The following is a 23,616-nucleotide window of genomic DNA, read 5'->3' as shown; positions in this document are numbered from 1 at the left end:
TCTCAATAGTGGACACAGCCACCAGGATGCTGAAATAGCTCCTGGGTTGGAGAGTTGGTTTGTACTGGGAAGTAACTAAGAGTCTAATCATTTTCTGGAAAATAACTACATCTTTGATATTATTTGTCAAAATGAAGCTAGTTAAAGGAATTCAGCAAGGGGAAAAGCAAACGGTTGAAATGGGAAAAAACGCCCAAAGACATCCACTTCAGTCTTCTTCATTTTATCTGCCCTTCCTGTGTCCTTCAGAATGTGGTTGCCTGTGATAGACAAGTCAGTTCGATTATGGAATTGATTCTGGGGACTAGATGTCTCTGGTTGTTGCTGTAGAATTTCATGGAATTTCCTAGGTGCCTCATTGCAGTTGGGGTGTATTTGGTCCCCAAGGTTCCAGGAACCTCCAATTTTAATTACATTTGAAGGCCTTCATGGGCGGAGGGCACTTTGAATTTCCGAAGTGTTAGATGCCTCATTCTCCTTTTGTTGTTTGTGCCAGATTTCCTCTTGAAATAACAGAGCCTAGTGGGTGATCAGCAGCGTTAAATGCATGATGCTAACATGTCTGTCCTGCAGGGTACTGGGATCTCGTACTTCCCCTTCTGTGTCCTACTCATTCAGAGCAGTCCTAAAAAACACTCCCTGTTTTGGATTCATTCTCCATCAATATAATGAGAAAATACTTAAAAGACTCTCTGTTTCTAATATTTCAGGTACCCAGAATGTCTCTAGACTTGGCTTTCTGGAGCCATGAGCTCTGAAGGCCTTTATTGACAGCAATTTCAGGCTTGTCTTCCTAATAACCTCTGTGAACACAGGCGGAGGAAAGGGAGTTGAGACAGGAACTGAGTACCGACTGCATGCAAGGCTGAACAAACGTTTCTTACACACAGCTGATTGAAACCTCGCTATAAACATGGGTTTATGAATAAGCTCACCCTCGTTTAACAGACAAATATACTGAGTTCTAGAGTCTGGAACGAACGCAGCAAGATCCCAAGTATGCTGATTCCAAAGTTTATGTGGCACCTCCACTTGGCTACCTTTTCTTCAGCTAGCACATCTTTTCTAAACTTTTGGCTTAAAGGAGTCAGAAGGTGAACTTTTAACACTGCTTAGTGATTCGTCCTCTTTTTTTCCTGTTTCCGAAACTGAATGGGTTTCCTCCTGTGCCTCCAGCCCTCCTTCATGTCCTCTTGGTTCCCTTTAAAAGAAATGCCTGTGTTTCTTGTTCCTCTTCTCTGTGGGTCTGACAGAGCAGTGGCTCACTAGGGCACCAATTTAATGAAATAAAATTTTCAAGCATGTTTGGTTTGATTCTAGGTGATACAAATAAAGAATTGTGAATGCTTTGTAGTCAGGTTTAAAGGGAAGGGGAAAGGTGGAAAGAAGAAAGTAGGTCAAGTATAGTACCTGGGTAATGTCTCCTTCAGGGCTGCCTAGTAAAGATTTAGCTTTTAAAACTGGGGAAATAATGGGATGCCATAGTACTTTGGCACCTAGGTATCCTGAAATTTTGAGTTTGGCAGGTTTTCATGTTTATTAGTTATATGACTCTTACATATGCCAGACGTTGTTCTAATTAATATATAATATGCATGTGTGTTGATTTATCTTCTCTAAACCCTTTGAGGTACCTATTATTATTATCTCTAAGAAAACAGAGACACATAGAGGTTTATTAACCTGCCCAAGGTCAGACAATTAAGGATAGAACTAGAAGCTGAGCCCAGGAAGTTTGGCTTCAAAGCTGTTAACCACGTACTAACCTGCCTCTCAGTGACAGGGCTCAGTAACTCAGCTTCATGATTTCACAGGTTTCCAAAGATCATTTTTCTTTTTAATTAGAACCAGTCCACCATACAGTTGGAATGGTAAATATTTGTCATGTTTGGTGACAGATGTGATGAGTTAAAAAAAGGTCTAAGGCAAAGTCATGTACTTTCTCTTACATATCCTTCCATCTGTATTTACTGTGTGAAAAGGTCACTTGAGCACAAGTGTTTGAATTTCATGCTTATAAGCAGCTTCCCCGTGGCTAAAACCTTGCTCTCCAAATTGATTTTTAAAATATTTTACAATAATATATATTATTCTCTAATAAGAACACTCTGCAGTTGTTAAGCTATGAGTTTCCTAACTCAGACTTTTGTGATAGTATTTTCCATAAATGCCAGGGATTGTCAAGTGATTTTTGTTTTACTCTCAAATTGTAGACTTTTCTCCTCTTTGTCCATCCATCACATTTACTGGAAGGAACAGTGGCTCTGGGAGACCTAAGCTGTTTGCTTTGTCAGTCAGCTACCTGGCTGCAGCTTGTGGTAGGAGGGAAGGGAAGGGAGAAGACTAAAAAGCCTGAAATGGCAAATGACTGTAGGTTCTGAAGAAAAATAGAATTAGAAGCATTTGTGGTTCAGATGAAAATAGCACATTTCCTTTCTGCCTGGACTGTGGGGGTGAAAGTGCTCCGGGGAATAGAAAATAAATAAAAATTGATCCTTCACCAGTCAAAGGAAATGCTCTGACTCTGGGAACTGAAATGACAGCTCCAGATTTGAGGATCTGGTGAAACCACTTTTGAAGGTTAACAAAAAAGAAAACAAAAAACAAAACACCAGGAGACTTGGGAAAAAACCAGAAAAACCAAAAAACTGTGGTATACTGTGTTAGGAAATCTAGTCTTTCAGGAATGATTTAAACAGTCCTTTCCCAGGCCTGACCAGCAGGTAGCACAGGCTGGTTGGGTGTAATCCCTTTTGTTCCTGCTGCTGACCATGGTCTTTCCATCTCTGCTTGCAGGTGAGAAGCCTTACAAGTGCTCATGGGAGGGATGCGAGTGGCGTTTTGCACGAAGCGATGAGCTCACGAGGCACTACAGGAAACACACAGGTGCAAAGCCCTTCAAATGCAACCACTGCGACAGGTAAAGAGAAGTAGAAGCTGATGGGCTAGGGAGGGGACGTGGGGAAGTGGGTTGGAGGGTGAGCTGCGCCCATGTGCTTGGAGTTATCACAGGTCTGACTCACAGACATTTGGACCTGGTAATGCCTTTTACTTCTCCATGGGAGGACCAGTGAGAAGAGGGGGTGCCCTCTTGCATGAAATCAAGAGGTGGTGTGAATTCTTGGTTCAGTTACACAAGCATTTACTGAACACTAGCTTTAAGCCGGAAATGGTGTTAGTCACTGGGTATCAACAAGATGTGACAGATAACTTCAGTATAATATGAAAAGTAGTGAGACAGAGAATGGTCACCTGTAGAGACTTCTGATCTTTGTATCAACCTCAATACCACTATCCCTCATCTATAGTAATAAGAAAGAGTAGAAAGCTTGTTTAATGGAAGGAAGGTTAGGGTTCCTATCACTGTAAGACTTTTCTTTGAACCATTATTGGAAACGAATTGTACTGAAGAGAGTTCCCATTCTTTGGGGCCCAGATCATTCTTTCTTCCTTGAAAATAGGTACAAGGGTTCAAAAAATGACAAGGCTTTGAGAACTTCTCCTGTAATTCAATTTTAAGCCTTCTGCATTTGATAGTAGAAGAAAGAGCGCGTAGCAACAGATACTACCCAAGTAATAGTATCTGACAGCCCTGGCATTATCAACCAATAAACCCCAAAATGGAGACTCTGCAGGCCAAGGTGAAGGCAGGATTAGGTTTAGACATAATCAAATAATGGGCTTGCATCTGAGCGTGTTATCCTTCTAATCCTATTTCTGTGTTTAAAAGGAAGCTTAAGAAAATTAACCATCTTTTTAATGCAATACTAAAGGTCTCCGTTATGATGAGAAAAATGCTTCTAATACGATAAAAGCCCCTGAAAGCCTCAGGGTTCCCCAGCTTGCAGGATGGCAGCAGGGGCCTGGCTTTTCTTGGGAGGAAATGCGATCGCTTTTGCATCCTGCCTCCCCCAGTCCCTGTGTCCCACACCTCCCCCTCACCAAGCCTTCCTCTGTAGTAGTGTTTGTTTGGTGAATAGGGAAGAGGTGTCCAGACTGGTCATGCTGGCTTAGTGCTCCTTTAGGATGCTTACAAAGGAGCAGTTATGTTTTTCTTCCTTCTTTTTTTTTTTTTTTTTTCCTTCTTCCTGGGAAGCTATTTTCCTCTTATCTTCATTCTCTAAGTACTAAATAAAGACCCCATGCCTCCTGGAGCCCAGAGATAACCTCCCACCCCAGGGCTGAGGAAGTATACTTCATGCAGTTTATTGTCTCCCATTCCCTTGGAACTCTGTTCTGCTACCCAAGAATACAAGTCATTGTTTCATTTCCATCCATTACCTAGAAGTCCTCCTGTATTTAGATGAATCAGCAGCTGTCTTCTACACAGTATGCTCCAGCAGAGTTTCTCCTTATTCCCCATCTTCCTTCTATTTCCATCTCAAGTTTCTCTGCTTTGTGCCTCTCTCACTCTGGCTAATAAAGAAGCCCTGCAGATGGTGACTGTCTGTCCATAGTCTTTTGAAGGAGAGTGTTCTGTTATATCAACTGGGACCAAGATGAATGCTTTGTGAGTGGTCAGAGTGTGAGTGGTCAGAGTGTGATGGTAGCATGTACACACAAGTTGCCCAGCTCTGAAGGGTGTGGAGGCTGTTACTTGGAGATTGTGAGCATTATGGGTTGCCATAATTCTTGGATGTGGACAAAGAGTTCTTATGGGGAAACTGCCAAAGTTCATATTCCACTCTTCAAATCAACTGACTTATTGAGACATTTACAACCTTTCAGCAACGGATATATTTGGATTTAATCCAGTCTTTTGTATGATTTACGTGGAGAAATATTCCAAACCGATTGGTTATTTCATTGAAAGAGATGTCAGAGTTGGGTGATTTCGTTAGTCTTTTGCTTTGTTTTCTTCATCAAAATCACTACAGTTTCTGGAGCTAGAAATTTGCTGAGCAGATGGTACAAATTCTGCGACATGGTATTTGTGGGAGATTGAGTAGATCAGCGTCCTGTGACACAGGCCAATAGTGCATTTTTGACAACATCAGAAATGAGAGTTTGTATTCTCATTAGTGTCTCATGACAGGCAGCACCTTGGCGTTTCAATGGCGGTGACTGTGCTAAGAATAGCCAGGTCTGGGAGACGACATGGGGAATTGGAGCGGTCCCAAAGCAGATGAAAGGAAAGCCTGGAGTGACCGGGAGTTGGCATTCCTTAGAAGATGTTTACCTTCAGAAACAGAGGGCATCTGTAGCCCTTGGCAGGACATGGCATCCTATTGGTACTGCAGTATATATGAGTGCACCGTCTCTTATCTCTTAAAATTTGAACAATCACACTGCCCTATTTAGAAGCTAAATAGGGTTTAGACTTCCTTTCCTTAAGCATGTACCAAATCTAACGTATGCTTTTATTTTGCCTATAGGGTAGTTTTAAAAAATTCATGACGTTTTTGGTTTGGTGTTTTTTTTGTTGTTGTTGTTGTTGTTTTTTTTTTTGGCCAACATTTAAAATCGTTAAATGTCACACAAAAAAGTTTGTATTTCTTGCTTTGTCTGGAAAAATCAGATCTGGCCACAGTGGGCTCACATTCCCATGTGGCTGTAATTGGCTGGAGCTGAAGAGCAGTCATTACCCATTTGCCATAGCCATGTGATGACTATTTTTCCACTGTTCGAACCACTCCCTATGGCTCCACAACTCAAAGGCAAGCCATCGGTTGCCAAGTATTGTCGCGCTTTCTGTTGTTTCTTCTTACAAGAAGAGCTTTACTTCTTTGTATCCATGCCTTATTAGAAGTGGAAGCAGATAGCCCAAGAGTGCTGTGTTTCTTACAGTTGACCCACGACACTTACTTTATCTACCCGGCCTTACAGACATTGGGTTTTGTGACTTCTGGCTTCAGGTTTGGGTTAGTAAAGAAAGCACAGCAGTAGTGTCATTTCTTCACCATCTGACTGGACAGTGCAGCCCCGCTGAGTGACCAGTGGCTAGAGGGATAAGTGGTTTTTTAGCCCACAGAGTTGGAGGCTGCCAATGGCGGTAAACAGGGCTCAGTTTCCATCAGTGGTAACATGCAGGCCCTCATTCTATCGACTGACTCAATGCAGTTATAATCCAGGGAGAACGCTACTAGCGTAGTACATTCCAGATCTTGGGCAGTTTAGAGGGTGCATTTTGATCTTTATGTCAGCCCACTTATAAGTGGTAAGAAATACCAGCCCATATCTTAGCCCCTTGGTCACCTAGGAGACTGCTGTTGACTTAATCCCTATGTGACTTTAGTTTGCCTTTTTCCTTTTTTTTTTTCATTTGAGACAGAGTCTCGCTTTGTCACCTAGGCTGGAGTGCAGTGGTGCGATCTCGGCTCACTGCAGCCTCTGCCTCCAGGGTTCAAGCAATTCTCCTGCCTCAGCCTCCCGAGAAGCTGGGATTATAAGTACCCGCCAGCACGCCTGGCTCATTTTGTATTTTTAGTAGAGACAGAGTTTTGGCGTGTTGGTCAGGCTGGTCTTGAACTCCTGACCTCAGGTGATCCACCCATCTCGGCCTCCCAAAGTGCTAGGATTACAGGTGCGAGCCACCACACCCAGCCTAGTGTGCCTTTTTCATAAACAAGAGAAGTGACTGTGGGGTTAACTAGTTCTCCATTGTGCATGAATTTCAATCATTAAGGACCTTCTTATTTAAGGTTACTTGGCTGCTGTAAAGTTATGAATATTCTCTAGGAATATATTACCCTTAAAACTATTTGATTCTGTACTTCTACATGTCAAGTTTATCTTTTACCTTTTACTATTCCTATGTGGAATTCAGTAAGTGTAAATTAATAAGTATAAATTAATCATGACTAAGTACCTTACTGGGGTATTGAATTTAAATAAAAACCTCAATAGTAAGGGACCTGGTCTAATCCTAAGCATCATACATTTTTTGGGAATTTGAACAAATAATGATGCTCATTTGATTCAGTAGGGGTGCAGTTACATTCCCTACCATGTTAAAGATTTGGTTTTCTTTTTTCCACTTTTTTTCCCCTGAATTTGAAGGATAAAGGGAGATGTTTATACATATATTGCGAAATACCCAGTAATTGGTAAAGGCAGAAACAAAGCCGAGCACATATACATTACTGAATGGTTCTTTCAAATAAAGCTCTGTATTAAGAATACTAATTTCCTGAGCGTTCCCAGGATATAGAAAGGAAAGGAAAGGGGTTTCCCACTGCCAGGCCCTGTCTTCACTCCTTACCATCTCAAATCCCTGCATTTCTCTTGGACAGGCAGGGCTTCTGGGTGTCTGTGTTGTTGCTTCTCACAGGTACGTCCTCCTCAGGCCTGACCAGCTTAACCTCAGGATTAATTTTCTAGTTGCTGCCTTGACCACTTGCCACAAATTTAGTATCAGGTTTATTTACTTTTCAAGTTTATGATCTTACATTTCTGTAGGTTAGAAACTTCTAGGTTAGAAGTCCAACAAAGGTCTCACTGGGCTAAACTCAAGATTTTGGCAGAGCTGCATTTTTTTCTGGAGGCTCTAGAGGAGTATCCATTTCCTTTCCTTTTCCAACTTCTAGAAGCTGCCCACATTCCTTGGCTCATGATGCCATTCCTCCATCATTAAAGCTATTGAGTCCTTCTCGTGCTGACATCTCTCTGGTTCTCTCTTTCAATTCCTTCTCCCACTTTTAAGAACCCTTGTGACAGCATTGAGCCCACCCAGACAGTCCAGAATAATCCCCCTGTTTAATGTCAGCTGATTCATAAATTAATTCCATTCACAGCTTTAATTCTTTATCATGTAACCACACATAGTCCCAGTGTCTGGGCATGAAGTGTAGACATTTTGGAGGGAGCATCATTCTGCCTGCCAGAAGCTCCTTAAATTGACAGCCCAGTCCTCTCTTCTTCTCAATGTGGTTAAGCAGATGTGACTGAGAGTGTGGGCTCTAGCGTCAGACTACCTGTGTTCAAATCCTCTTTCTGATGAATATTTTATCTGGTAGTGGGAATACGAATGGTACCTTCTTTATAGGGATCTTATAAGGATGTTACATTTAAAAAAGAAATACCTACAAACAGAATGTCCCAACTTGGATCTTCTTTCTCCAGGTTGTTGGGATAAAAGAAGGAGGGAAAGAGAGAAAAGGAAGAAGGAAGGCAGGGAGGAAGAGAGGGAGGGAGGGAAAGAGAACAGACAGTGGGCAATACTGAGTTGTACCCTCGGGACAAGACAGAATTATGCCAGTTAGATGCTAAATTCCTTGCAGGCTATGTTGATTTTCCTGTGTACCAGTGACACAGAGTACTAGTTTTTAAAAAAAACTTAGTGGCACTCTTTTATAGCAAACCAAACCCCCTTTAGAGACATCTCTAAGGGATTATCTAAATACCTTCCTCATACAAAGTCAGGGCTGGAAGTACATGGGTATAATTGGAATTGTTATTATGCAGCATGTTATTGGATTAGATTGTTTTCTGTTGTACTTTTCCCATTTTTATGTGGTTTTCGTTTTACCCTTGTCCCATTTCACCTCATTCCCTTGGAGTTCTATCCTACACATGTACCTATTTAAGGAATGGACACAAACAGGGGGTGTGGAGAATGTTGCGGTCAAGGGAAAGGGTGGATATTTTTTGTTTGTTTTAAGAATGAACAAACATAGGGAAATCCTGCCCTGAACAGGAAACCCTGCTAACCTGAACAGTGTAGCTTGCTAACATTCTGACAGGAGTTTTGGACTGTAGGGGTGTCTCAGGCTTCAGGGAGCCTGGGAACTTTCTCATAGGTAAGAAAGCAGCTAGTTTCAGGCAAATGATCCAGGGGGAAAGCATACACTCAGAGCTCAGAATGACTGCTGTCATGTAGGCTGACTTCACTGAGATTTCATTCAGAACCTGAGATTGAAGCCTACAGGGATTTGGAAACACCCATACTATTCGTTAAAACATACAGAAACCTGACTTAGACTGCAGTTAGCCTCCAAGGGTATTTATGAGCTCAGGTAACTGAGAAGAGCAGAATTAGATTTGTCCTTAGGCTTTGTTGGATCCAGCTTCTCTGATATTATCATCAGGACTCTTTCTATCCCCCAGATCCCTTTTTTCACTGTTGACTTCATTCTCAAGCAAACTCTTTCCCACAATGGCAGTATAGACCCCAGTCACTCCAGGATGCCAGTGGAAAGAGAGCCTCTCTCTTCCAATAATTTCAGCAGTTGTCCCAGGGCTGGTTCTCATTGACCTTTACAGGTCACATGACTGTTGCTTAGCAGAGTACTGTGGCCACAACTTCAGCCTCACACAAATGAGAATGCAGAGGGGTTTCTACCCAAGCGAATATCAAATAGCTGGTGTTAGAGGAACGAGGAAAGAAGATGACACTGGATCCACTCCGACATGAAGAAGGCACTCAATTATGGGCCTTAGGTTCCAAGAAACACCTTAGCCTCAGTTTCCTTCACCTCCCTCCCTTCCGCCCCCAACACACACACACAAAGGGTGAGAATACCTACGATGGAGATAGAGGGTTGGCAAGGATGGTGTGATATTGGGAAAACCCTTAGCTCAGTGCCTACATACTGTAACATACTCAGTAACTGTGAGCACCCTTCTTCATTCTTTTTTTTTTCTTTGTGACTTGAATATAGAATGCCTGATAAGCCTGTAAGTAGTATCACAAGCAGTATTTCTAGGCTTTCATTGTAAAGCTTAGGATTGAAATCTGGGTGTTGAAATTTCAGAGTTCTACCCTTTGATGATACAGACTAATTATTCTTTATTATATTTACAGTATGCAGGCATGACATGGGTTTCAAAAGCACTTTCCCATTCTTTTCTTCTTTAATAATCACAATTATGATCCTAACAGTTAACATGCACTGAGATCCTACAATGTGCCAGGCGGTATTCTAAGTACCTTGCATGGATCATCTCATTTAATCCTCACAACCCACCTATGAGATAAAGGCTGTAATTATCCCCACTCTACTGAGGAGGAATTACAGTACAGAGAGGTTAATGTGCTCAGAGTCACACAGCTATTGGAAGAGATGGGATTTAAACCCAAGCATTCTGCCCCTTAAACTTACCTTCCCAACACATGGCCCTGTTTCCTCAATGCATGTGCGCTGTCTGTTTAAAGTAAGGGAAATCATTTCCTAAGGAGTGATGCAAGTCAAGCTGTTTGCTGGGAGCTCTCTAATATCCTTGTTGTTTATATCTCCTAGGTGTTTTTCCAGGTCTGACCATCTTGCCCTCCACATGAAGAGACATATCTAAAAGACCGAAAGGCCAGAGTTGCCGTGGCATCCGCTAGTGTCTAAAGGAAACGGGCACGCCATGAGGCAGGGGGCTGGACTTCAGGCGGGGACCCATTGCCTCGCAGAAGAAAGTTCTCACTTATAAACCTCTGTACACACACACACTCACAGACCCACACACATACACACTGTCATGCACTCAACTATATTTAAAATGTATACGTCTATTCTTTATGCCTTGCCCTAGCCAGATGGAAGAAGATGAAGAAGGAAACCAGGTGAACTCAGCAAGGCAGACTGGCTGCTTACTTCAGCACTATTGGAATTATTTCCCGCTGTTGCCAATGGAAATCAAAGAAAATGGATGTGACATCTCTGCAGGTGGACGGCAGTCCGAGGGGCTTATTTAACTTGCTTCTCAGTGCAACTTGATAGGAGAATCCAGCATCTTAAAGTCGCATATGTGTAGCACTAATGTTTCTTTTTAAATAGTTGGGGGAAAATGACCTAGAAAACCAAATTGCAGTTTGGTAGCCAAAATTAACTCTTGGTTTATTTGTCCTTTGTGTGTGAAAAGTCCTACTATTCCGTGCGTCAGACTTCCTCACAGAACTGTTGACTGGTTTTGGTTCTTCTTAGTACTATTGAGATCTTTCGCGTCGATCCCAACGGCCTTAGCGGCGGCAGACTCTGGAATAACACCTTACACCTTTCTGGCCTGCATTTCTGTAGACTTCACTCTCAAGGGAGGAGTTTTCTTTTCTTACTTTTTGACTCTTGCACACCATATGCACTAGGGATTCTGGAAACTTCTAGCATGACTGCAAAGTGGCCAAGAGAATAAAGTCCTTGATGATAAATCACAGTATATCCCTTGAGCCTCACCTTATTGCCAGTGCTAGATTTTTTCTTTTTAATCTCTCCATTTTTGCTAACGAAAACTTGAAAAGCTTATTTGGAAGCTTAAATGTTTTATCTTTTCTCCATGGACTAAACTTCTCCAGGACTCTCTCGGCACCTGGATGTCCAGCTCTCGAAGCAGCCAATCAGATGGGACATCACAGTTCTCTCATCCTCCTTGAGGCATGATGACCTCAGCTCATAGTGATCAACCGTTGTGCTGTGTGTCATTGCTACCCTATAACCAGTTACAGCATAGATGTCGCTAGTCACAGAGGGCAGCTGCGTATTTAATTTAACTCTGGTTTATGACCTGACAAAAAGCCAAAAATATCACTCTTTCCAGGAGTGGGGAAAACTGAGGATGCCTCCCAAGTCTAGTGGCTTCACAAAAGATCATCCTATCTTCTCTCTCATGCCCACTGAGCTCCTGTTCCCCGACTTGTTACAATACACAATTTAAAATGCCATTGTGGGAGTGAAGGGTTGACATTTAAGGAAAAGGTTGAGGTGTTTCTGTCATGGGCTGTCTAAAAGGAGAGACACGTTTCTTTCTTTCTTTCTTTCTTTTTGGCTAGGCCCACCATGACTTGTGACCGAGAACCCCCAGGATTAACAGAGGCCTCACATTTACTCTGCAGGCTGACTCCAAAGGAGTCTACAGTCCTTACTTGTCATACCACACACACACATCCAATACTGGTCTCTACCCGCATTCCTAGCTAGCTGGCACAGGCCTCAACTCCAAAGACTGCCTTTAGGACCATCAAATGGCCTATGCAAGCAAGCGGGGTGGTTATTAGGACAGATTGTATATTTTGTATATTCTGGGACCATCCCTTCAAGACACGTCTATAAAACAAAATGGCGCTTGGTCCACACACGGTTGCTGCTCCCTCCTACCAGCTGGCTCCCCTCCTGTCCTCCTTTGACTGTTTGACTCATTGACTGTTAAAATGCCACCCCATACATATTTGGGATGCAAAACTGAAGTCAAAAGGAAATAATAATATAAGAAACACAAACACATATATGACAGCAACCTTCAAGATCTGGGTTTTCAGCTTTCTGCAACCTTTTGTTTTCACTGAAATGTTGAAACTACTCGTCTGAGGGCAAAGGAACCTCCTCACAAACGCTGTAGCTGCCAATTGGACACTTGGGGCATTTCAAGGTCTGGCCCTAAGAATTTACTTTCTCCTTTTCCTTTTTTCTATTTAGACCAAAAACAAAAAAAACAAAAAAAACAAAAACAAAACAAAAAAACGAAAAGAAAAAAAAAAAAAAAACAAACAGAAAATAATACAAAACAAAAAAAAAAATAAAAGAAAAAACACCCGTTAACACACACACACACACACACACACACACACACAAAATCTGTCCATTTGCCGGAGGCAATTAAATGTATGTTAGTTGGAGGGTATTAAAAAAAAATCAGTTTTATTCCAAAGATTTAAAACTAGACATGACTTAAAAACAATTTCTGGAGCACTGCTTGCTGACAATCTTGTAGTTCTCTACTGCATTTGAGTGCATTTTGTGGCCAGTCCATCAGGGCATACCATGGGATTATATTTGAATGTGTGGTACATCCTTCCTGGATGAAGGATGTGTGAGGGACCTTGAACCTCAGCTGTATTAAACTGTAGCGCCTCCAGTCAGTGCACTAGATGAAACTTTTAGACACCCTGAATTCTGTTGGTTCCTTTCTTTTCCTTTATGTAGCAGCCTCCAGCATGATTGCACGCACACGCCAGTGATGGCATTAAGCCATGGCCACCATGATTTGCAAATGTTCTCTCCCAAGCTGGAGCTGCTCTTGCCTCTCGAAATGCTATTATTAAGGGTTTATAATACTTAATTTAATTTTCGAACTGACCAATGCAAGGCTCTATTAAAAAGAAAGTTTAAAAAATGCAAAAGAGTAATCATTGCTTGTTTGCTCCCTATTGTCATCTGTGGTCTCATTTGAATGTGGCAGAACAAAGGCCCTTTGGTCCTCATCAGTGTCTGAAATGTTCAGTAATTTCTCTCTCTTTTGTATCAGTGAGGTCCTTTGTAATCTGCTCCTGACCTTTCTTGGAGCAGGGTGCATTGACACTCAATGGTGGTGCTTGCTTGCTTCGGAGTCATTTGTTGACTGTGAGAATTGGCCTAAGAATTTGGTGGGTGCTACGTGGATGGCTTTGAAACTGTTCTTCTTTAGCCCAGTTGACACCCGTGAATGATGACCAGTCCTGATCATTTGGAAATGAATTTGTAATAAAATGTCCATCACCTCTGCAGTGGCAGAGATGATTGCTAAGAGCCTCTAAAGTGACCAGGTTTTCCAAGAAATATCCTGAAGATGTTTTGCTCCCAAGAGGACTGGTATTTAAAACAGTGCATTAATGGACATTTGAAACACATTAAACCCCTTTCTCATCTCAATTGTTATCTCCTAACACTCCAGGGGATCCCAAGTTTGAAAGGAAAAACCGGTTCTGGTGTTTCTGGTGGTGTCCTAGCAAGCATGCTTTTATCCAGGGTTCAGAGTTGGACATGTAGAAAAAGAGTTTCTAAGCCACTGACAATTTTTTTTTTTTTTTTTTTTTGTAATTTCAAATTATACTTCTTTCTCCTACCACATGGCTGTAAGTCATAGACATGGAAACCTGAAATTAGAATGCTGCTCCTAGCTACTGGCCTCCTGCCCCACCCATGGTTAATGGCTCAGCTCAGTGCCTGGTGGTAATGAGTATTATGTCCAGAAAAAAGAGATGTTCAGATTCCATGACAAAGCTGCATTTTTGTAAAAATATTGGAGACCCCAAAATGAACTTCATGCTGACCATTTCCTCCTCTCTGTGTGCTTTCCCTTGCAAAGCCCTTCAAATATCCTCTTCACTCGACGCCATCTCCTCTCCACCTGCACCTCTTGTGCCCTTTGTACATCTTTGATTGCCTGATGATAACAGGGTAAAAGGACAGCCAACCTCATGCCTGATTAGCAGAACCGAATCCTGGTTTTAAAAAATCTTCTCTGGCTTCAGAGAAGATTTTATAAGGACTTGTGTTTGGGATAAGCTTTCCAGATTATCCATGTCTGTTTGCATCAAAGGGGAAAGAAATGGGGCTTTCGGATGGCTCTTCCAGTGCATTCGGAACATTGCCTCTTGCCTTCATTCCTGCATTTTATGGCAAAGCCAAAAGAAAGAAACTCAAGTTGCAAGAACAAAACCCAGTGACTAGTTTTGATGGTTCGAAATGATTTCCTTTATGGAAGTCACTTCATAAAATGTTAAATAAAAAGTGGGGAAGTGCTTTTGTCTTCTCTTTTGCATGAGTTGCTTTTAGGAGCAGGAAGAAGGTAGGCAAAGTAAGATAAAGATGCAACACATTTAACTACAATAATCAGATTCATTTTTTAGTTTATTGTAATTTTTTTGAAATCAGGAGGGCCAGCATTTCTGGCTGCAATTTTGCACCCAGAACATTGCCAAAATGAACATTCAGTAAGTAGAACCTGATTGAAATTTATTCCTGGAAGCTTTCCTTTGCATTTTGGGGAAATGGCCACCTGCCAAGCGCAAGAGTTGAGGGGCAGGAGGGGAGGACTCAAATTCTGGGTGTCTGGATTAAATTTCGGTGAACATGGTGATAGCTCAGTTTGAAAACTAGAGGGCCTATCCTGAGTATACATCAATGTCTCTTTGATGGCCCACTTTCCTCAATGAGGATCTTTGGGAATACTTGAGATGAAACAACAGAAACGTGTGAAAGGAAGCATAAACTTCTTGTAAATAACGTGACCTCCCATGACGAACTGCCTGAGGCTTCAGGGTTTTTTCTTGCTTTTAACACTCTTAAATCTCCTCTGTTGGTTCCTAATAGATCCCAGAAAAGGGAAAAATAAAGCTGCAATTAACTTTCTTATGTGCATCCTTCCAATATAGTACTGTATTCTTCAGGTGTTTTGCATTTAACATTAAAGTCCTCGGGAAACAGTGTCAAAAACAGAGAGAAATCCTGGGCCATCACTTCACAAATATCCCAAACGAGATATTCTTTTCAAACAGGGCTCCCTCTCAGTGGTCATGAGGGAAGGTTAATACGTTCTTTGTTGGGGACTGTTTATACAATTTTTTTTCAACTGTGAGCTTTGGAATCGTAACTTGCTGTGAGTCCAGCTTCTGTCTACTGCCATAAGATGGACCCCACGTCAGCATAATGAGGGTGGTATATATGCTCGCACCTAGACATGTGCATATGTACCTGTCGTACCTTCACGGAAGGAAAACAGGCTACTGACGTTTCGGAGGAGTAGCCACCAGTGCCTAATATCTTTTGGGGGGGATGGATGCTTATAATTGCCAGTATATCGAAACCACACTGGGAGTTCCACATAGCGGGGAGGGGTTGGGGGTGGGCAGAGGGGACATTTTAAACCTAGGCCTTTGGACTGGAGGCAGAATGATTTCTGCAAACCTAGGTCCTGAAGGCTTTGGGGCTTATTGGCTGGTTCTCAACCTTTTTGTTTTTTCTTCCCAGCATGCATTTCCTATCTAAACCCAGACTTAGTTTAATTTCCTTATCTTTCACTTCTGCTTCATTCCAGGGAGGAAAAATACACCTGTTAATGGCCAAGATCTCCTTGCTAACACAGAGGCAAAAATAAATGTCTAATGTTTTTGAAGCCTCCCCTTCCTTTCCACAAGCCCTCGCCCGCCCCCGCATCAAGCTCCTTCTCCCACTTCCTCCTCCCACACAACTTCCCAGTCACCACAACTTTTTTTTCAAATCTCTATTATCCTCTTAACAGTTGCTTGAATAAATTTATTTTTGCACTATACATTTTCTTTTTGCCAGATGTGTCTAACAAGTGTGTTTGGAGAGACCTACTCCCAGCCCCCTCTCCTTCCCCGCCTCCCCCCGTCACATTCTCTCAGGCCTTCTCTGGTATTTATAATATATCACAGAAGTACCCAGTCTTATAGCCCTCGGTTATGCCTTTTTTTGACATTTTATTTTTTTTAAGCTTTTTATATATATATATAAATATATTACTTTGTCAAGTTTTTTTGCTGTACAAAAGTCTTAAGATTTAAAACTATTATTTGTATTATATGATGGTGGTATGTTAATGTTACAAAATTATTAATGAAGAAAAAATTTATTTTTGTTACTGGTCTGTTTCATAATTCTTTTTTAAATTGGTATATTGTAAGATATCTATGCAAAAAATGTTATGTGACGCATTTTTATTTAAGAATGTAATATGTGTAATAAACAGTAGAATGTGTTTGGCCTTGGAATGCTTTACTGTATTTCTCCTTAGCTTGTTTCACTGGGGAAAAAAATCTTCAAAAGACGCAAGTGGGTACTTACATACTTTGTGAAAGTTTTCTTTCTTGGAGAAAGGGAAAGCAAAAGGTTGTATTAGGTTATCTTCGTTTAGGAAGTTGTGTGTGTGTGTGTGTACGTATGTGTGTATTTTATAGTTTCACTGAGGTAGCTCAATGCCTAAATAAGAAGGGTCATTGAGTTTATTTCTTCAAGAGGAAAAAGGGAGCCAGTTGTTGGAGGTTATGAAAAGCAATATTTTAGAATGAGATAGATTACAAGATGTTATTTGTTTAGGGGGTTGGGAGAGGCTTATTGAAAGCAGTTTATTTGGTGAGCAAAGGAGGCAGTTTGTTCTGTGATGGTGTTTAATAGGAACCTATTGGGAAAGGATCTTTGAAGCAGTTTGTGAAGGAAGGAGGAAGGGGAAAGATCAGAGGGAATAATTTAGGTGAGGGGTAGGGAGCAGTAAAATGGCAGGAGATGGTTAGAGTGGGGAGGAAATGGGTAACCGGAAGCCAGGAAATCCCGCTGGCTGTGGAGAGTACAAAAAAGTAGATGGAAATACAAGCAGCTTCAGACCCAGAGAAGAGAGGGAGATGAAAGCCCCAGGGGAAATTCTCAGAACTGAAAAGAAAATTACTAAAATCTCTGCCACATACTTGACTTCCAGGAAAGAGCATCACCAGTGAGGAGGAAGGTAGAGAACCCAGCTGGTGGTGTCGCCTCAGCATCCCGAGCTCAGCGATTCCCCAAGAGAAGTGGTGTCATTCACAGGAAACAACAGTAAAACACATTTGTCACATGGGACACAGCACTAATCAAGCTTTCTTTGCAGTCTTTGGACTTACAGAAGTGGATACAATGGTGAATAACCTCTATCCCTAATCAAATGAATCTGACAAGAAACTTTTCAATAAATGTTTACTTTAGAAACCATGGCTAGTGTGACTGAACTTGCTGTATGGATACACACATTTCTCACGTCCCTGAACAGGAAACAGGTGTCAGGAGTGTGACAGCGGGTTTGGAAGGGAAGCTGAGTGATCATGTTCTTGCTTTCATAAAACTCAAGGTGAGAACAGTAGGTGCTGCAGGGGCCGGGAAAATGGTTTTGAAGTGTTAAGCATCAGCTGCCACATCTCCCGAACAGGCAAGTGAGGTGGGCAACATGGCAGCCCAAAGCTGACTGACAAGAAACCACATGATGTAGTGGGGAAAGCACAGCCCCTGGAGTCTGAAGACCTGCCTCCTACTCCCTGTGTCTTCAGTAGCTCTGGGACTAGATGAGTAATTTAATTCTGATAACCAAAATCATTTACCTGGAAATTTCTCTGAGTGAGGAAGGATAAGATAGCTTGGCAATATTACCTAGAGGAAGGCTTATTATTCCACTTTCCTGACTTACAAAAAGATGTCAAATTGAACATTTTAGGTGAAGGACAAATTGCACTGTACTGAAATGTTCAGACGAGAGGGTGGTAAGTCTAATCTATCTGCCATAAGGAAATGAGATGGTTTACATAAGTGAATATGCTAAAAGACTTAAGCTTACATATTTAGAAATGAAATTTTTGCTTAAGATTGGACTAAATATATATATTGCCCACTTTACAACCTTTTTGAGCATCCATTTTTACAATATAATATAAATTCAGGGATGACTCCAGACTGTGGGGTTGCTTGCCCTGGCACAAAATGACTTTATACTTTATATTGAGTGATTCTACTTTCTCTTCTGTGTTCTCCCTATTTAGAAGTTGCAAGTTCTTTGTGTGTCATCTTCTAGAAATATTTATCTCCTAGTCAACTAGACGATCAAATAGGCAAGCTTGGTAACAAGAATTCTTAAGTGCGAAAACAACTATAATTTGAATCCAACAGGCGGAAGTCTGAAAGTGTAACCTGGATGTCCTAGGGGGAAGAAGGTACGTACCAGCTATAATCTGAGGTTGTGTATGGAGTTGGGAATGCTGGGGTAATGGAAAGAAGTCACATCAAAAGCAGAGTTCAGTGGAATTGATAAATAATTTATTATTTCTAGCTCGTCTTCCACTTAAAGGTTTATGTCCCGTCCAGCGGGATCGTTGACACAGACCTTGGAGGAGGGGGGTGGGAATTTAGAGAGACAAGAGACACAAGAAATGGAGACAAGACAGTATCCTGATCAAGTCTCGTTTATTGAGGGCGTTGGTACAGCTTATATAGGATGGTAAGAAAGAGGAAGTGCGGCAGAGCAGGCGGGGAGGAGAATAATGAGAGAAGTCACCAGGCGCATGCTCGGTAGACTTAGTCTTTCCCAGGTGCGGGAAGTTATCTACGCGTGCGGGAAAAGTTCGCACGCGTGGGAAAAGTTGATGATGAAGAACCAGGAAGCGCGCCATCTTGTCTCCGCAATGTGGAGCTTAAGCAACAGAGGCCGCGGCAATTTCTGGGCCTCACGGCTCCGGACAGGTTTGGAAGAGGAGATGGTTAAAACTTTTAACTAAAATAAGATTTTGAGGTCACTGGCAGGTGATGGTTTTCTGTTTTATCCATGAGCCAATTCCTAATTCCTTCTCCAACATTAAACATTTTATGTGAGATTTTAAAAACTATCAATAGTGACTGGCTTGAACTTAACCCAATAACTTTTTTGCCTGATCATGATATGGCTATACATACAACAACACTATATTTAAAAATGATGAAGTGATGACAAAGAAAGTTACAGGAGCATGGAAGAACAAAATTTATGTTTGTTTTATAAACATTTACTTATGTTTAAGAAATATTTCATTTTATATACACACTGCATGTGAGTTGTCCAATAAGACTGCATACAATGAATAGATATTATTCATCACCATGACCATTTTCTCTCACAAATGGTAAAACTGGGGGCACAGAAAGACAAATGTTGCATTATCTCACTTATATGCAGAATCTAAAAAAGTTGAACTCATAGAAGCAGAGAGTAGAATCATGGTTACCAGGGGCTTTGAAGTGAGGAGGGGTTGGGGAGATGTTGGTCAAAGGATGTAAAATTTCACTTTTACAAGAGGAAGACAAGGACCTATTGTACAGCATGGTAACTATAATTACTAGAAATGTATTTGTGCAAAAATCACTAAGAGAATAAATTTTAAATGTTCTCACCACAAAAAATGGTAAGTATATGAGGTAATGCATATGTTAATTATGGCTTGACTGAGCCATTCCACAATGTATACACATTTTTTTTTTTTTTTTTTTTTTTTTTTTTTTTTTTTTTGAGACGGAGTCTTGCTCTGCCGCCCAGGCTGGAGTGCAGTGGCCGGCTCTCAGCTCACTGCAAGCTCCGCCTCCCGGGTTCACGCCATTCTCCTGTCTCAGCCTCCCGAGTAGCTGGGACTACAGGCGCCCGCCTCGTCGCCCGGCTAGTTTTTTGTATTTTTTAGTAGAGACGGGGTTTCACCGTGTTAGCCAGGATGGTCTCGATCTCCTGACCTCGTGATCCGCCCGTCTCGGCCTCCCAAAGTGCTGGGATTACAGGCTTGAGCCACCGCGCCCGGCCTATACACATTTTAAAACAGGTTGTTTACAATAAATATGTATGATTTTTATTTGTCAATTAAAAACATAATTCAAAAAACAAGTAGAGAAACTGGGGTTCAAAGAGGGTAGGTGACTTGATCAAGGCCCAGGGAACACAGTAAGTGGCAGACTTTTCTCTATACCTCACTGCTTCAAGGTGAGGAAGAGTCAACTCGATGCTTATGTACATGATGTCTCCAGACATGGTATCACAATTGACATCATTTCCTCATTTCCACCTCACTAGACACAGAAGGTAGCTTGTAATATCAATACATCACCACATGCTACCATTGGAGGCGATCTTGGCAATCTCCTTCAATGTCACCATTCTACTTGAGTCAACTGAGGCTCAGAGAGGTTCCACCTTGTTCAGGGTCATATAGCACATCCTTTGCAGAACAGGAGTCAATCCAAGGCTATTGATATGCAGTGATGCTCTCCTGGACTTGGCAGTGTTTCTTAAACTTCAGTTACTTGAGCACAACCTTCAAGATTCTTTTATTATCCTTGCACTATTTATTACTTCTTTAATAGTTTTTTTAAATTGACACAACTTTTAAAACCCAAATACCTGTTTTAGCTTTGTTCTCAGCAAAAATATCCCCAAAACTACTGGTCTGGTAAGCTATTTTTCCTTTAAATACAAATGAAAATAAATAAATAACTCAAAATAAAAGTACACATCTTTGTGTTATATAAAAGCCCTCAGTTACTACTGGTAGCATTTAAGAGGCACTGTTCTGTGCCATTCTCTAAAATATATGCTTTACCATTTCTCTTTAGCTACTTATTTAGTCCATATGATGCTCCTCAGAGCACATTTCAAATTGAATCGAAAACTAAGTGCATGTGAAAATTTAATAAAGACTGATTTGATGACTGGGAAATTACTTAAGGATGCAGAGATCCCCTAGGAAGAAAAAGATAATGTGGCCTGTGAGTGCAGCGAATGCACATTCTCTGCCTCATTTTCCCCTGCTTGGAACACCCATTCCCTCAGGTACAGGCACTTTCGGTGGGTGGGCTCGTGGCCACGTCCTGCCATTGTTCTGGGGATGGAGCCCTGAGCATTAGATCTTGACTGCTCCAAGGAAGTCTTAGCCTTTCCCCAGATTTCCCAATCAACAGTCAATGCCCAGAAAGTAATGCATGCTGTGAGGCACAGCTTCAAAATGTGCTCACCTTCATGGGACAGTTCTGAGACACCCAGGCCACTGCCTGTACATGCACACGAACACACAACTCAGCCCCCAAAATATTTTTCCAATCAGGTCCCAAACACTTGATATTCTCTTATTAAATATTTATTGTTTTCACCTAAGGGTTTTCTTATTTTTAAAATTACAACTAATCAGGAACACATCATTCTTTATGCCTTATCTATCATATGGACCTTAAAGTTAATGCGTTTATTCCATCCATTCACATGAAAAGTTTTTAAGTGCAAGGAGGATGAGAGGTAGGGAGATAATGGATAGCAAAAAAATAGAAGCGAGTGCCCAATTTGGGGATTCAGGAGGTGGGAAATGTAAGTAATCAGGCAGGCAGTTTTTTGCCCATCACTGCAGAACTCTAGGATAGTCATGCCATTTCATAAAAGAACTGAAGCAATATTTTCCAGCAGGCCAAGTCTCCCACATGACCAAAATGAGAGTCTACAGGAACCTGGGTCTGCAGAGCTTACCATAACAAAGAGCTACCAGCAAGCCGGCAGCTTCTTGTTAGATAATAATGGCAATTACACATCCCTACTTGCTGGCCTTGCTTCTGTTCTTTAAATCAACAACTTTCAGCATCCTTATTTTGCTGTGAGCAGGAAATCAACAGTCTTTTATAAAAATGAGGATGTGTTTGAGTCACTGGGGGTATATTTAAAGGATCATCATTTGTGAACTCTAACATCAGAACCAAAGCAATGATGACACATTTTTTGCAGCTTGACGACAACATTCTGTTTTTGGGGTTAAGTTTGCAGACTGTTCTGAGAAGTACATGAACTAGGATTATAGGATTGCTAGTCAAAGCACGCAGACTATTAGAAATTTTAAAACTCTGATCTTATTTACATGCTTTGGTGAACTCATGGAAACAAAGACCAAAAGATTTACCACTGGAAACCTTAAGTGAATTGATGCTGTCTCAAACTTGTAAAAAATTATTTTCTCTCTTTCCTTAGAAATATCTAACTATACTCCAATGCACATATAGTACATATAGTACATGATGATAATATTAATTAATGGCCAAAATGTAAATCTTGTCTTTGATGCTGAGAACTGGTAACACCTTTCTGTTCCCAATCTTGGTTTCCTTGTTTTCATTTTTCTTCCCATTTATTCTCTTTTCCTGTTTTGCCTTTCCCTCTCCTCTCTACCTTCTGATATCTGCAAAAAAAAAAAAAAAAAAAAAAAAAAATCACAGTGAAGAACCACCTCGTAAACCCACATTGGGCTTCCTTCTCTAGTGTCACCCAAATGACATGGCCCCATCTCACCTAGGTCATCCTTCTTCCTCCTCCCCTCTTCCTCTGTACCTTTATAAAGTCATTATCTCCCAGTTAGAGGGTGTTCATTTTTCAGTCTAATTTAGAATGGTGCTACCAAGAGAGTGATTTGGGTTGTTTTGCTGATCCCCCTAGGGAGAATTAGAAACAGGAAACTGCAGGCTAACCTGGAGGATTCCAACACATGTCTATTTGTTAAACATTGTGATACGCCAGACAGTAGGTCAGCACTGGAATGCATGTTGTATAAGGTGTGTCAATCACATACTTACAGATTTGAATATTTCTTAACAAGACACATGAGCAATAAAAAATTATAATAATAAAATAGCTATCTTATGAATCTTAGAGAGTTAGGATTGTAAAATACCAAATATAAACCTTCTCTCTTAGTTCCAGTCCATTCCATTACAATATAGGTGGGCTTTGATTTACACAACATAATTATTTTCCAAACAGAAATGGACTTCTGTTTAAATGCATGCAGAAACCTACCGTGTGCAATGTTTCTTAAGGTGTGGGCCAAGACCACCTGCATCAGAATCATCAAGGGTTTTTGTTTTTTTTTTAATTCAATTTTCTGAGTTTCACCCCAAACCTGAATCATACCCTCTGCAGGGTGGGGCTTGGACATCTGCAGTTTAACAGGGTCTTTCACGGTCATTCCAGACCACTTCAGTCTCAGAAACACTACTGGAGAGGGATCATTCTGTGAAGCAAAGCAAAGCAACATTTTAATAAAGAAAATAAGCCTTCTCTAGTTTTCTAAAAAATATGGATTTTTAAACATCTGTACTGATGATTTGTTTAAAGTATGGTGTGTCTGTTCATTGGACTGCATATGTTTGGGGTCTGTCACAAAGAAAACTGCCCTACTACCAGTCACTATGGGGTGACTTCCAAGAAGACAGCTGTTCAGGTAAAGTTCCAGGAACCCACTCTTGAAAGTGTACTGAAATAGACTGTCCCTGGGACTTTTCCCAGAAAAGACTTCTATGGTGGTAACTCTTTGGGGATAGTAGTTTTTATTTGGTTGAGTTTGATTCAGTCCTTTTATATGGACTTGGCATCTCATGCCCTTTGCTAAGATAATCTCTGGCCGAGGCCCCAAACCGAGCA

At 41.2% G+C, this 23,616-nt stretch overlaps 1 protein-coding gene across 7 annotated transcripts in view; it reads left to right on the top strand.

The window, feature by feature from the left end:
- The window catches only part of KLF7 (Kruppel like factor 7), a 93,752-nt gene extending 76,380 nt beyond the window's left edge, over positions 1 to 17,372 (top strand). For all 7 annotated transcript variants that reach the window (XM_030916250.1, XM_030916249.1, XM_030916251.1 and 4 more), the window contains 2 exons: positions 2,797 to 2,920; positions 10,179 to 17,372. In XM_030916250.1, the coding sequence (XP_030772110.1) occupies positions 2,797 to 2,920; positions 10,179 to 10,230 (176 nt within the window). In that variant the 3' untranslated portion in view covers positions 10,231 to 17,372. The remainder of the gene's footprint in view (positions 1 to 2,796; positions 2,921 to 10,178) is intronic.
- Positions 17,373 to 23,616: the final 6,244 nt, after the last annotated feature.

Source organism: Rhinopithecus roxellana, chromosome 14, assembly GCF_007565055.1.
Source record: "Rhinopithecus roxellana isolate Shanxi Qingling chromosome 14, ASM756505v1, whole genome shotgun sequence".
NCBI classification, from domain to species: Eukaryota; Metazoa; Chordata; class Mammalia; order Primates; family Cercopithecidae; genus Rhinopithecus; species Rhinopithecus roxellana.
Note: the sequence above shows the minus strand (reverse complement) of the source record. Positions and strands in the feature narration are given on the sequence as shown.